Raw genomic sequence first — 14,772 nt, 5'->3', positions numbered from 1 at the left:
CTTCGCGCAGCGCCAGATACGCTGCTGCATATATGCTGCCGTGCTCCCCCGCGGAGCCACAGCCGCCCCCCTCCCCCCCAGCACCTGTAATTTGAACACCTCAAAATTCAGGAGTGCTCAAGTTCAGTTTGGGCAGCTGTTACTTCATTTCTCCCAAATCAAATATACTGATCCACTGTAACTTGCTGTAGAAAAAGTAGGATAAAATTGAGCAAGAAATGCTTCCCAGTGGTTATTAGGACTGGAATTGCTATTTTCAACAGCCATTGCCTTTTTTGTTTGTTTGTTTAAAAGGAAGACAGTGATATTGCATTGGCAAATTCCCCATAGAAAGAAAGAGTGGAACAAAAGAATAATAAAGGCACCTCAACTTTTCCTCATTTATGTAGGACAGTCTTATAATATGCATCCAGATATCCTCCAATCACACAAGCTGAAAATTGTTCCACTTTACTGCAGTTCTGTAACCATATGGGAACCAATCCTGTCTGTGTTCTGTGCACATCTAAAATTCCTGCTGAATGACCTGCCCTGGGAGCGAGTTACCAGTGACCCAGGGCTGCGGCGGAAGGAGGGTGCAGGTGGGGGGGGTGTCAATGGTGGGGGGGTAGGGGGAACCCAGAGCTGGGGCGGCAGGGTGTGTGTGTGTGTGGGGGGGAGAGCCCAGAGCTGGGGTGGCAGGGGGGTGCGGTTGGAAGGGTGAGAGCCCAGGGCTGGGGCGGCAGGGGGGTGCGGGTCGGGGGAGGGTGAGAGCCCAGGGCTGGGGAGGCAGGGGGGTGCGGCGAGGAGCCCAGGGCTGGGACGGGGGGCAGCCAACATTTTTTTTTTGCTTTTTTTTGCTTGGGGCAGCAAAAAACCTAGAGCCGGCCCTGACTACACAAATTGCAGGGCAACAAAAAATCCAGTTTTCAGACTCTAAGGGTGGTATATTTCAAACCGAAATTAAGGATTTGGATATCCAGTTGCCATTAATTTCTAGCCAAAACTGGGCAGCCAAATCCCACAGGCATCTTTGAAAATCTCAAGAGAAAAACACTAGGATTCTGAGAAAGACACAGAACATAAACGTGAATATTATTTACCCTAAACAGTTTTGCGTCTTAGGAACCTAACGAATCCATTCAGATCTTTATTCATCCTTGTCTCCCCTTGGTGTAACATGGGGATCAAGACTACTGATTGCCTTTAATATTTAAAATACACAGATGCTTTAGTAAATTACATATAGCTGAATTCTTTTTCTGTTACCTGGCACTGAATCACTGTAATTGAAAGAAGAATTATAGCCTTAGTATAAAATTCAACATAATACTTACAGGGGGACCAGGGGAACCTGGGTTACCAGGAAATCCTCTATGACCCTTAATGCCATTGCTGCCACGCTCACCAGTTTCACCTTTGTCACCACGAGGACCTTGGGTACCCTTTAAAAATAGATTATTAATAAAAATGGATATAAAAATAAGTAGGAGAAATTGTCAAAACCAGAAAATGGCAGAGCTGATATTCCAAGTGCTTTAAAGGGGGACTTACTGGAGCACCACGAGCACCAGCAGGACCGGCAGGGCCAACGGGACCAGAAGGACCCTGGGGACAAAAAAGGAATGAGAGATATTCATGATCAAATGCAATTGCCATGATCTTTTCTCTAGAGAGACAGTATGTGCAAATACTAGAGCTTGTCAGAAACTAGAGAGAATGTCCACAAAATGTAGTCATTGAGCTTAGCTTTTCATTGATAAGTTTCTTATATTATTTGGTAACAAAGATTCCAAAATCTACTTGATAACCAGATCCACTTAAACTATCCCTTTGATACATGAGACCAGGCCTCATGTGCAAGGTGTTGAATCCAAGTGAATTTGGCTCCTCTCAGGAGGCACTTGGGTCTAATACAGTAGAACACCAACATTTGGTGAGAGGTTGGGCTTTTCCAAAGTGTGCAACTCCCTCAGCTATTATAATATTGCTAGTGCTGTACAGGCATAGCATAGTTTGTAAAGCAAGACAGTCTGGTTGGCTTATTGACTATGTGGCATCAAAAACAACTACTAAATGGGTTTGAGCTTAAATTGTGCATAGCTATTTATGATTTTGGTAGGTCTGTACTTATGGCAGCATGTAGAGTATATTGCACGCCCAGGTATAAACAGAAGTGTAGACAGTGAGGCACTGCTTAAGTGAATAGAGTGCCCTAGACCCCTGATGCCTGGGATATATTCCCTATATGGCTCTCTATTTGTCCAAGCAGTGCCTTCCTGTGTCTACACTGATATTTTTAGCAGTGTAGGATCTACTGCTGGAACCTTTCCCCACCACAGTGAAAGACTTTCCCTGCTGCCTCTCCCCAGCCAGAGCCTTTCACTGCCACAGACAGACAGACAGAGTTTGACTCTTCCACACTCCTGTGCTATCTGTTAGTGTATAAAACAGATTGCACCCGGTAAAACAATACAAAATGGACACTAGGTGCTTTTTGTGGTGTTTGCACTTACCGGATGTCCTCTTTCACCTGTTTTTCCAGCTGGACCAATGTTCCCTGGGGGCCCAGGATGTCCAGGGGCACCAGGTACACCCGGACCACCATTTTCACCACGATCGCCCTGCAGAGACATTCACAACAGCCAGCATCAAAAACATATCTATTTATTACAACATAGTGCATATGCAACCAACACCTCACTGATGCCGCAGAGATAGCAGGTGCAGTACAGATCAATACCTACACACCTCAGGGATTGGCAATCTATACATGCCATAGATACCTTGGTTCCTGGGGATCCATCACGACCTGGCAAGCCATCTGTTCCAGGGTTACCCTGAAAAACACGGAGAGGTAAAAGTTTAAATATTTGCAGCATTATGGCATAGCCAACATGTTTTTGACTTAATCATGATAATGCGCCTCAAAAGAAGAAGAGAGACAGAAATGATTTAAATGCAGCCCTCACAGAGAGGACCAGGTTGTAGGCAGTCCTTCTGCAGGTTTACAGGAAGACAGCATGCCAGGAGATTGATATTGCCCCCTTATAAGGACCTGTCACAGTGGCAGTCCCTGCGCTTGTAACGGTGAAGGGAGTGTTCCTCTGGTTGACACCAATTAGGATAGGACCATGGCCTACAGAGTGGGTAGGCTGGACTACGGGGAACTGGCTGCATCCTTTTAAATGAGAATGGTGTTGGCCCAGTTCCCCTATGCACCAGGCTGTTCAGGGAGAGATTCTAAATCCACTGTAGTTCCCCCTTACACAAGCCTGTGTATAATTCACAGTCTAGCATGAAAATCTGAAATATCTGCTTACATCTCTGCCAGATTCTCCAGCTAGTCCAGTCTGACCAGGAGGACCTTGTAGACCTGGAGCGCCACGTTCTCCTGGGCTACCATTGCTGCCTGGTTTACCATCTTCACCCTGAATAGAAAAATGAAATGGGTTCATTACATATTGATTTTTTGTAATGTCATCAAATTATGCAGTTCTTGGTCTCACTTTCTTTCCTCCCCTCCTCAACCAATTGCAACGTCCTGTGCAAAAACATTGACCAGGAAGGAGTGAATTAACTTCAGTAGAGCTACAATGGTGAAAATCCAGTGCCACTCCACTGATTACAATGGAATAAATAAGAACAGAATTTGGCCCAACAGCTGTGGGATGAACAACTTCTGTGAGGGTCTGAAAGTGATGTTTTTATATTTTTTGAGCAAGGTACATAATGAGAATTAAGCAAATGAATAGCTGGTAATGAGTGACGTTAATACTGAAGAACTACTCATGAATTGCATGGGCCTTTCCATTGAATGATGGGTTAAAGAGAACAGAGAAGTGTGGTACAACTGGAGACATGATGTGTCAGAGTTTTGATGCATTTTATGAAGATTTACTAGTGAATTATTCTGTTTTTCAGTTGTGTGAGGATGTTCATATCTTTTTAGATAATCCTCAGAACAATCCAAGAATATTAGTAGTAGAGATCAAAGACAACCCCAGATTCAAGTACCATTCAATACAGGGGAAATTTAGTCTGGATAGTAACTTTACAGGTTTCAGAGTAGCAGCCGTGTTAGTCTGTATCCGCAAAAATAACAGGAGTACTTGTGGCACCTTAGAGACTAACAAATTTATTAGAGCATAAGCTTTCGTGGGCTACAACCCACCCACGAAAGCTTATGCTCTAATAAATTTGTTAGTCTCTAAGGTGCCACAAGTACTCCTGTTATTTTTGAGTAACTTTACAGTTCATGCCATTCTCTAACTACTGGAGCAAATGTAGAAGTCCCTACTCAATTTTCACTCAGCTTTGACATCAGTTGGAATTTGCCTAAATCCAAACCATATAAGGACTTCAGGATTTGGCCTATTATCAAGAAAGTTTGTCACATTCATTACATGTGGAATTCAGGATTGTCATTAAACTATGTCTAATTCTGGGGGCCACTCATTAGGAGAGATGTGGACAAATTGGTGAGAGTCCAGAAAAGAGCCACAAAAATAATAAAAGGTTTAGAAAACTTGACCTATGAATAAAGGTTAAAAAAAAACCTGGCATCTTTAGTCTTGACCTGGCATCTTTAGTCTTGAGAAAACAAGACTGAAGGGGGACCTCACAGCAGTCTTCAAATATGTTAAGGGCTGTTATAAAGAAGACTGTGATCAATGTTCTCTATGTCCAGTGGAGGTAGGACAAAAAGTAATGGTCTTAATCTGCAGCAAGGGAGATGTAGGTTAAATATTAGGAAAAACTTGCTAATTATAAGGGTAATTAAGCTCTGAAATAGGCTTCCAAGGATTATTGTGGAATCCCCATCATTGGAGGTTTTTTAAGAACAAATTAGATAAACACTTGTCAGGGATGGTCTAGGTTTACTTGGTCCTGCCTCAGAACAGGGGGTTGGAGTTGAAAACATCTCAAGGTCCCTTCCAGCTCTACATTTCTGTGATTCTGTGAAAGGCTGAAGCTCTATTAGATATTTACTGCATGATGTCAGCTGCATTATCTTTGAGGGTAAATTACGTCAATAAGCCTTCATTTACCTTTTGGCCAGGTTGGCCAGGAGTACCTGGTCTGCCAGCAATGCCTGGCAGTCCCACACTACCACGTTGACCAGCTATACCTGAGGAGCCTGGTAAACCTGGTGGACCCTGTCAACAATATTTCAAATAAATAAGTGTTAGGTACTCAGTTAAAACATGGCTTTGAATCATTATCTTCTGTTTATGACATACTTATTAAATTCCTATTCACAGGTTTAATGAACACCGCTAAATAATTTACTTACCACTGCTCCTTGTGAACCTGGTGAACCTTTTTCACCTGGTTGGCCAGGCTCACCTTTAGGACCAGCACCTCCAGGGCTACCAGCCGGACCAGTGCTACCCGCTGGACCAGGACCACCATCCTTTCCAGGAGCTCCAACATTACCAGGTGGCCCTGGATTGCCCTATAAATGAATTTTAAAGAGAGATGACTCAGATACAATATCAAATATACTAGATGTGTCAACACTATATACTACTTCATCATGATCAATTTAACACAGATCATTTTCCATTAAAGTAAGTGGGAGCTGTGAGAGCTCAGCACCTATGCAAAATACATCACTTGTTTTGGTGTCTAAATGCGGACTTAGGTGCCTCGCTTTAGGCACCTATATTTGGAAAGGCTGGCCTGCTTTTATATAAAAGCCTATCCCCTCACCTAAATCTAGATTTTTTTTCTCTCGATATTTTAAGTCTTGGGTGGAAGTGGAACTGCATTTTTTTATACTAGGGCTCTGCCAGAGGGATTCCTACATATTGATGGTAGTGGTTGATTTCTGGAATCACCCACCCAGAACAGATTCTAGTACTCTTGCTGTCACTGTATCATAGCCCTGGAATGGGGTGCCCGGTATCAAAGAGATGGGACATGTGTGCAATGAAATCTTTTCAATAAACAGTCAGATCCAAAACCCACTGAAATCAATGGAAATACTCCTGTGGGCTTCACAGGGCTTTAGATAAGGGCAAAAAATGTGAATTTTATTATCCAGTATTTACTGGGGGTGGATTATATATAAATATTCTTCTCATGGTCATGATTTTCTAATCAGAGTTCTAAGCAGAACTCTGATTTGGGTCTGACTGTGACTATGGAATATTGAAAAGACATAAAAAATCTGTTAAGAAAAATCTCATGGTGTGACAGGAAGCAGGAACTTTTATGTCATTTCTCACTTGGTATGACTATGGTAACTGTGGGTAAATGCTAATTTTTTTAATGGAATTTAGCTGATTTATCCAACTTTTGCCATGTCAATTTTTCAGTTTGTTTAAAAAAAAAGAATCCAAAGTCATAGTCTAGTATTTATGGTAGAAGAAGGTGCATATGGTGTGAACAAGTGTAATATAGAATAGTTTTTCTTGGGACAGAGATGGTCTACAAAAATTTGGGAAAGTGTAATATGCAGGAAATAGTGATTATAATGGGATAGTGTAGATTTGCAGTTATCTGATCTTCATATTGTGGGCCACCTCCATAAGGGAATGATGCTCTTATGGACCATCTTCCTTCCAAATACCCCTACCTCTAATTGCTTGGTTCTAAAATTGTTTCATTCTGCAGGCAACCAAAAAGGGCCCAAAGGATCAACTGTGATCTATGGAACACAATTTAAAATCACTGTTAGAAAAAAAGGAGGCTTTGGGTGAAAAGAAAACACTTCAAGTCAAGATCCTAAACTGTACATTTATTGCATCATAAAGAGCAAGAGAGAGAATAGGACATGTATGACCACCATAAACAGATAAATAAATAATCCAAACTCTACTGGAGTTAATGGAGAGACCTCACTGAGTTCAATAAGCTTTGGTGGAGCAAGTACAAGAACTATCGGGACAAGAAATGAAAGAATTGCCATCCAAAGCAAAGTGAGATGGGGATAAGCCCATTTTTGTGAAGTTAAGACAAAGAAACAACTTTAATTTCAGTATACTTCTTGTGTATTATTTATGTCAATGTACTGTAATAGTGATATGAGTTTGATATAACAGCAAGGTAAGTATACACTTACATTATTACCAGGGGGACCAGGCAGGCCTCTAGCACCTGGGAAACCAGATGTACCCTGAAAAGCATAAGTAAGCGTAGTGGTCAATTTAAAAACATTGGTAACAAAACATGAAAGAAAAAGGATGAGGGACTATCAGAAGTTTGATTGGTATCTGAGTTTCCTAACACAATACATCTCTGCTGTGGTTTCAAAATCATGGCAAAGGCGTTAGGCAAGGAACAGAGCAATGCTGGGTGATATTTAGCCATTTTATACAAGGGCTGAATAAATTTCCATGATAACTAAACATACAGTCCCAATGTTAACTTTTGGCACTAGACGATCTCAGCTATATCTCAGTGTCTAAGAAAAATTGTCAAGGAGGTCTTTCAGCTCAAAATAGCAGGTGACCTGGAGTAGGCCATAGATGGTTTTGCTTAGTTACTCCAGCCTACTCCTGTGCAGGAGAAGTTTGTTATGCCAAAGCCAGTCCAAGACCACCAATGCCCTGTGCTTGCTGCAGATCGTGCTGGAGTTGTTGCCCCAATAATAATCAGCAGTGTTGTCTACTGATAGAAAAGGATAATACTTACAGGGCCGCCTGGAGCACCACGCTCTCCTTTTGCTCCTTGGGAACCAGCTGGACCCTACAGTGAATGAAAAGAATATTGTAACCTGATATGAAAAACAGCCAACAACAGATAAGATTCTAAGATGTGTCAATTCATTATATATTTCAAACAGCTCAAACTGATCTCACAACTGAATGAAATTTGAAGTTGAATTTGGGTAGCAATGAATACTTACTGGTGCACCAGGGCCTCCTTGAGGACCTGCAGCTCCTGCGGGACCAGGCTCACCTCTTTCACCACCAGGGCCTCTCTCTCCTTTTCCACCAGGTTCCCCATTTTGTCCCTGTATTCAAATAAATTCTTATAAATTATGTTTTGTTAAAAGGGCTATGAGACAGAAGGTAGTTGAGTTTCCTTGGATGTATCCACTTGTTAAGTAAGAATACATGGCTATAAGTTATAAATCCATTGAAGGCAATGGATAATATAAATCCAATGTGAGATCAGAACCAAGACCCAGATTCTCGTGTCTAAGGAGCTGACACACAATTTAGAAACTCAGCTCTGGTTGCACTCTGGTATTGATAGGTGTCTCTTGCTCTAAATCTCACTAAAGAGAATTTGATAGGGAAGGGGGATGGGAATCTTGAAGTATGGCTATTTAAGTAAGCAAGGGAAATACTTAAAAATACATATTAAATGTAGAAATGGAATATAGAGTTATAGTTTGTCATGCCATGCTTGGTAAATCATTCTAAGATGGACATGAATATGGTCAGTTATTACTAACATGAATTAAAAATAAAAATTGAGTATCAAGTTTGTTTGGTATTTATACTTACGGGGGCTCCAGGGAAGCCAGCAGGTCCAGGGGGGCCTTGTTCACCTCGATCACCCTGCAGAAAGGAAACATATCCTAGATGTAAGAATGAGAAAAATATTCTTCACACTTCATGTGTGAGAACTCTTTGGAGAACATGGATCATGTTATTCTATCATGCCTCTACTTGAAATAAAATTAAAATGTGGTTACTGAACTTTATACTTTCAAACTGTTTAATTATGTCACTCTTGATAATTATCAGCATTGTGCCAAATCCTGTTCTCAGTTACATCCATGTAAGTCCTCAGTGCAGTTATTCCAGTTTCACCCTGGTGTAACTGAGATCAAAATCTGGCCCATTTTATCAAAATGAAAAGGAAAACCACAAAATAAGTGAATTTTGAAAAGTTTACTTAATTATTAAAATAGAAAACATACAAAATTAGGCCATTAAACAAACTAATAGTTTAAAACTTTCAGGATTTAATTTTATTCATTTATTTAGTGATATTTTCCACCAGAGATGAAAATACCAAGAAACTGTGCATCTCAGACTTTCTCCCACTTCTCTGGTATCTTTCATAGCTTTAAAAATAAGTGGTCTGATTTTCAGAAGTTCTGAGCCCGAACAAATCTCACTGAAGTCAGTAAGAGATGCAGGTGCTCAGCACCTTTTGAAATCAGGCCCCATCTGTTCTTGAAGACATCACTTAACTGTAGAGCTGAATCTGTCCCAGGAAATAGAATCTACAGTAGAGTTAAGACTGAACTAAAAGGACGATCACTTACAGGACCACCGCGGGCACCTGTAGGACCAGGGGGTCCGGCTGACCCAGGTTCTCCCTGAAAGAACGGAAAGATGTTTGTTTAAGAATTATTCCTCCATCTAAGGAGGAAATCTCAGACATATATACAAAAGCCCTCATTTCAACACAAGGTTATAAAGTACCTTATCTCCATGTGGGCCAGCTGGACCTGGGGGCCCAATGGGACCTGCAGGACCCTACACAATTAGAAAATAACAGTATTATTTTCATGTATTGTGATCAATAAAACTTGCATCTCACTCTCAATATATATATGACTTTTTAGTTATTTTAATAGCAGATAATCTACTTCTCTATTACATTGACACTTTGATGGATTGCGTACACATCTTGACTTTGTTTTCCCAATATAGGGCCTGATTCAATGTCCATTGAAGTCAATGGGAGTCTTTCCATTGGTACTCACTGGAAGTTACCCATTCACTTAGCTTTACCTTCAGACAATTTACCAAATTTCTCATGATTCCATAGTCCATCATCCATTTTTATACTCTATTATTGGCACTGAGTTCAGTGGGCACAATCAAATGACTACATTATTAATGCTGAAAATTTAACATACCTTGGCAACCATAACTTTCACATAAACTAGTTTTTTATATTTATTGTGACTCAGCATGTTGATGCCCCATGCCTGGTTTATTTCATGTGCTGGATGAAGTTGCATATTTCATCTTGTTACTATATATAACATGCTGTAGAAGTATTCTTCATAAAGTCTTTATATACTCCTCTCCCCCACACCTCAGTCTTGTCCTCTTCAGCCAGCTAACTTTGGAGAAGCCAGCAGCAACTTTTATCTGGATGTTTTCCCCAAGTAACTGAATCTTATTTATCTGTAAGCTTCAAGATTCTATTTTATACTATATCATCTTCCTGCACGATCAAAAATGTAAGTTATGAGAACAAGGATTAAATCTAATTTTTTTACAAATATAAACTTGCACTAACAAAATCATTTCCCCTGGACATGATGAGGTTTGTTGTTCACGTCAAAATGATGGTCATTCATTAGAACTTTACTTGCATTGTAAATGACTCTTCAACAGCTGTTGAAGCTGAGTCACATGTAATAAGAATGTTCATACATTATGAGAGGTTATACTCACCCTTGGTCCATCTTTACCAGAGAAGCCATCACTACCTCTGCCACCGGGCTCTCCCTGTCAAACATAAATCAAAAGGGATTTAGAAAATTACTGAGGAAAGTGTCACAAGGGTATTGTGATAACTGGATTTTCTAACTGTGGCAATGCAAATCTGGCATTCAGTATAACATTCTGCCTAAGAATACACAGTCAGACATGGAAATCAGTTGTAAAACTCAAAATCCATTCAACACACAGGAGCAGAAACAATGGGCCAGATCCTCCTTCGGTGCGAATTGGTATCACTTCATTGGCTTCAGTGGCGCTATGCCGATTTACACCCAGCCGAGAATCCTTCAGCATTTTCACATACTGTAGTCCTTTTAAAATATGTGTCCTGATTTGCATAGATGCTGTGTGTCTTTAGCTCTCACTGAAGTCAGTTAGGAACTGTAGGTACTCAGCACAAACCTACTGCTTGGTATGAAGCTAAAATGGTAATTTCACAAAATTAGTAGGAGAAAAAGAGTTGTCACCTTCTCTCCTTTGGGTCCAGGATTTCCGTTACCTCCTCTCTCTCCTGGCATTCCTTGCAAACCAGGTGGCCCTGCACTACCAGGAGGGCCAGGTGCACCAGCAGGACCCTAGAAGTGTAATGGGGAAATATAGATAAAATTTGAAGGTGCACCTGAATGAACCTGAATGATTCATGTAACACAGTGAAGGGTTTGAGCATAAAGTAGGTACCTTGCCACCTTCTAGGCCAGGAGGACCTGTTCCACCTCTTGCTCCAGGAGAACCTTGAGGACCTTGTGGACCACGTTCACCTGGGAGACCATTTTCACCCTGCCATAAAGAAACATGCATTAGTTCTTTGTTCACAAGGCCTGTATCATGGTTCTGCATTTATTTACCTTCTCTCCTTCAAATATTTAATCATGGAAATATTGTTGCAATGCTTACCTTAGTACCCGGGAGTCCAGGGGCTCCATTTTCACCTCTTTGTCCCTGTTTACAATTCAAGAAATATTATTAACTCATATACTTTACATTTTACACAGTAAACCTATCTCAAAAAAATGGTGTTTGGCATCTCATTTCCTTCACATTTTACCCCTGATAGTGATCATACAAACTACCTCTGTTTGGCTCCTATTATGATCTAATTCTGGGAAATACCATTTTCAAGAAGATGGTACTTCCAGAGATGGATGTCAAAATATAGTGGCCTCCTCAGGTTTAAGAGTGCTGTCATAGGGCGTGTTTTCAGGTGGTATCTCTGGGGTAGAAAAGGGAGATGAGGCAATTGTATCAGACTGTTAGCTCACATGTGCCCACAGTATGACAGATTTCATCATGATTTCAGTAACCACGGTATCTGCTCCACCCCCTTCATACTCTGATAGGGGGTTGGCCAATAGATTCGCTATCATGGATACACTGAACAAATCCCCAACCTTCTAGTTGCATCCGTCCAACCCACCCACTCTCAATAAGGCCTTCAGTGCTGAGGCACAAAGACCCTGTGATGGATCACAGCTTCCCAGAACACAAAAATACAGATTCCTCTATGTGTAAGGTGTTCTGCATCTGAAAAGGGGGCCTGAAAGGAATTGCTGTTCTTATATTCGTGTTTTGATTTCTTGATTTCCAAAAAATGAAAGGACAACTTACTGGTTCTCCAGGCTTTCCGCTCTCTCCAGGTGGACCTGCAGTACCGGGTAATCCCTGTTTAAATTAAAGACACCACTTCATAAATAAATATTTTATATATACACCTAGATAGAAATATCTATATATGATTGATATTTCATGGTGATTTAGAGAAAAGCAGAATCCGAACAACTGTCCTGAGAGCTATCTATTTTAACTGAAGATTTCCAACCTAAATTGTGCATTCTCCAAAGTCAGAGAAAATGTTGACACAGAACTAATTCTGTAATTGTATCTAATATTTTGCAAATGAGGAAGGTGTAACTGGAAAGCCAGAGATTCAGATATAGATAACCCATTGATCCATCATCATTCTTCGTGATGTCAGTCAGGCTTGCCAGATATTGATTAGCTAACTTACATGAAGATCTTGGTTGACCTTTCTCACTTCAAAACATGAGAAAACAAGTCCTAACTGAAATATTTAAGTTCTACTTCTTTATTTGTTAGCTTGTTTTAAAAAATTGCATTGGAAGCAATAAAAGAAATGAACAGTACCTGGAAGCCAGATGGACCTGGAGATCCCGCCTCTCCTTTTTCACCAGGAGGACCCTGGAAGGAAACAAAAAAGCAACACAAAATTCATCAACATCATTCTATCACATAAAAGAATTCTTAACATATGCATATTGTAATTAAAATGCCACATATATTCTAAGCCACAAAATTAGACAAAAATGAAAACATAAAAGTGAACCATTAGCACCACTGAGCTTTTGTCCTGTAACTATCAGACCCTTCTGATCTTGCTGACTGTACTCTCACAAAACTATTAAAGTCAAAGGTTTTGTTTTGTTTTTTGTTTTTTTTACAATGAATAAGGTCTGCAACATTAAGCCTACTGTGAAAGTAGTATAAAAAAATCAAAAATATTAAAACTTCCCAAGATATTCACAAGTTGCTTTATGGCTGTCTTTCCAATACACAAGGGACTCAACTGTGTGAGTAAGTCACTGGGGGATGGAGGAAGAGATCACATAATGGCACTCCTTGTGCTGCCCTAAATGAAATTTCTACTCTAGGCTAGCTCTGCTAGCTTTCACAGAAGGAGCGGGTAGACAGGGAAGCACTGCTATGTGCCACTTCTAAAGGGGGAAGCCATCTTGTCAAACTCATCCATGCTCATACTGCTGCATTCAAGAGGCACTGTGAATTCTTGAGGCCAGTACCTCTGCGAGCTCATGCTAAGATTCTTTCCATCTTTCCTCTCTTATCATCAGCTAAAATTCCAGCAGAAAGACTACCTTCATAGACATGCCTAATACAGCACCCAGGTTACCTAACTTTAGCACTGGTAAACTGCCAAAGGAAATTGTAAATTTCTCCAGTAATCCTTAGTTGGTTTAAATTGGCACAGCTCCATTCACTTCAGTTTATATCAACAGAACTTCTGTCTTAGTTATCTTTAACAAACTATCGAGTACTTATTAACAAACAAACAAAGACAAGTGAGTCCAGCAGGTGTTTCTGTCTTCCTAACTAATGGGAAATTTCTCTCTCTATCAGATAAGAAAATGTTCTCTCTCAAGGTTCACACTCCCTTTGCTGACCGCCAGCACTAGGCAGTTGAAGAGTGTTTGGGAAATATTAACACGTGTTTTTTACAGAAAATAAATCAGCTGTTCCAAGATTTTTATTTTTTGAGACACTGGACATTGCACTTACAGCGACTCCTGGAGGACCTGGGATGCCGACATCACCACTCTTTCCAGGAAGACCCTATCAAATCACAAAATTAGACTGTGATTATGGATCAGTGCAATTTTTAAAAGGATTAAAATCACAGAGGACATTGTGAATTACTACTAAAGAGAAGCTGATAAATGAAACTGACCTGTGTGCCAGGGGATCCAGGGCCACCTCTTTCTCCATTCTTACCTGGCGCACCCTTTAAAAAGGGAAAGACCAGACATATTTAAAATGCATGTTTCTAATTCAACCTCTAGCTAAAATGAGAGTTTCATAGGTATAGGGCCAGATCATCTGCAGAATTAGATCAATATAGCACCATCAAAGTCAATGGAACTAAATTGATCTACAACTGCAGAGGACCTGGCCCATTAAGTATATGTTTTTTAAGTCAAGGAATTACACTAACCTCATTACCCTTAGGACCTGGGAAACCCATCACACCTGGTTGACCTCGTGGACCTGATTGGCCTGGAGGGCCAGGTCGGCCAGATTCTCCCTGATTACCCTGATGCAGGAGAGAGATAGTGACCATTAGAAGAAACAAATGATTATGTAAACAATAGAGAAACGTTAAAAAAATCAAATGAAAGAATTAAAAGGTGAGCAAAGACTATGCTATTTTTGGCTAACTTTTCATTTGAAATATACTTTTATGATTTTTTTAAATTGTGCTTAAACTCTCATGGAAGAGGAGTCAGTGTTTATAGTAATGTTAAATAACAAGGTCTGGACAGTGCGGTTACAATGAAAAACATACGGAATAATTGGTCACTGTAAAATTAACACAGAATACAACTAATGAACTTGTTTCTGATCTCACCTACATTTCACACCAGGACTCCAACGGAGTGATAATGGTGTTAAGTGAGATCAAAGGCAAGCCCAGTGAGAGTACTATCATATAATATTTGTGCCATGTACATACTGGAGGGCCGGGTTTGCCATCATGTCCTGGGCTTCCTGGACTTCCTGTCAAACCCTGCATTTGAAGAAAAAGTACGTTAATTTTTAGTGAAAAAACTAATGTTGT

At 40.4% G+C, this 14,772-nt stretch overlaps 1 protein-coding gene across 1 annotated transcript in view; it reads right to left on the bottom strand.

Moving 5' to 3' along the window:
* Positions 1–14,772, bottom strand: part of COL3A1 (collagen type III alpha 1 chain) — a 69,748-nt gene that overhangs the window by 6,954 nt on the left and 48,022 nt on the right. The window contains exons 23-45 of the mRNA XM_065413703.1: positions 14,668–14,721; positions 14,149–14,247; positions 13,885–13,938; positions 13,716–13,769; positions 12,549–12,602; positions 12,012–12,065; positions 11,301–11,345; positions 11,085–11,183; positions 10,874–10,981; positions 10,359–10,412; positions 9,372–9,425; positions 9,212–9,265; positions 8,442–8,495; positions 7,835–7,942; positions 7,621–7,674; positions 7,049–7,102; positions 5,276–5,437; positions 5,031–5,138; positions 3,303–3,410; positions 2,766–2,819; positions 2,496–2,603; positions 1,534–1,587; positions 1,317–1,424 (exon numbers count right to left, since the gene is read on the bottom strand). Coding sequence (XP_065269775.1) covers positions 1,317–1,424; positions 1,534–1,587; positions 2,496–2,603; positions 2,766–2,819; positions 3,303–3,410; positions 5,031–5,138; positions 5,276–5,437; positions 7,049–7,102; positions 7,621–7,674; positions 7,835–7,942; positions 8,442–8,495; positions 9,212–9,265; positions 9,372–9,425; positions 10,359–10,412; positions 10,874–10,981; positions 11,085–11,183; positions 11,301–11,345; positions 12,012–12,065; positions 12,549–12,602; positions 13,716–13,769; positions 13,885–13,938; positions 14,149–14,247; positions 14,668–14,721 — 1,755 coding nt within the window. The remainder of the gene's footprint in view (positions 1–1,316; positions 1,425–1,533; positions 1,588–2,495; positions 2,604–2,765; positions 2,820–3,302; positions 3,411–5,030; positions 5,139–5,275; positions 5,438–7,048; positions 7,103–7,620; positions 7,675–7,834; positions 7,943–8,441; positions 8,496–9,211; positions 9,266–9,371; positions 9,426–10,358; positions 10,413–10,873; positions 10,982–11,084; positions 11,184–11,300; positions 11,346–12,011; positions 12,066–12,548; positions 12,603–13,715; positions 13,770–13,884; positions 13,939–14,148; positions 14,248–14,667; positions 14,722–14,772) is intronic.

This window comes from Emys orbicularis, chromosome 11 (assembly GCF_028017835.1).
Source record: "Emys orbicularis isolate rEmyOrb1 chromosome 11, rEmyOrb1.hap1, whole genome shotgun sequence".
Classification (NCBI taxonomy): Eukaryota; Metazoa; Chordata; order Testudines; family Emydidae; genus Emys; species Emys orbicularis.
The sequence above is the reverse complement of the archived record's forward strand: the minus strand, read 5'-3'. Positions and strand labels throughout refer to the sequence as shown.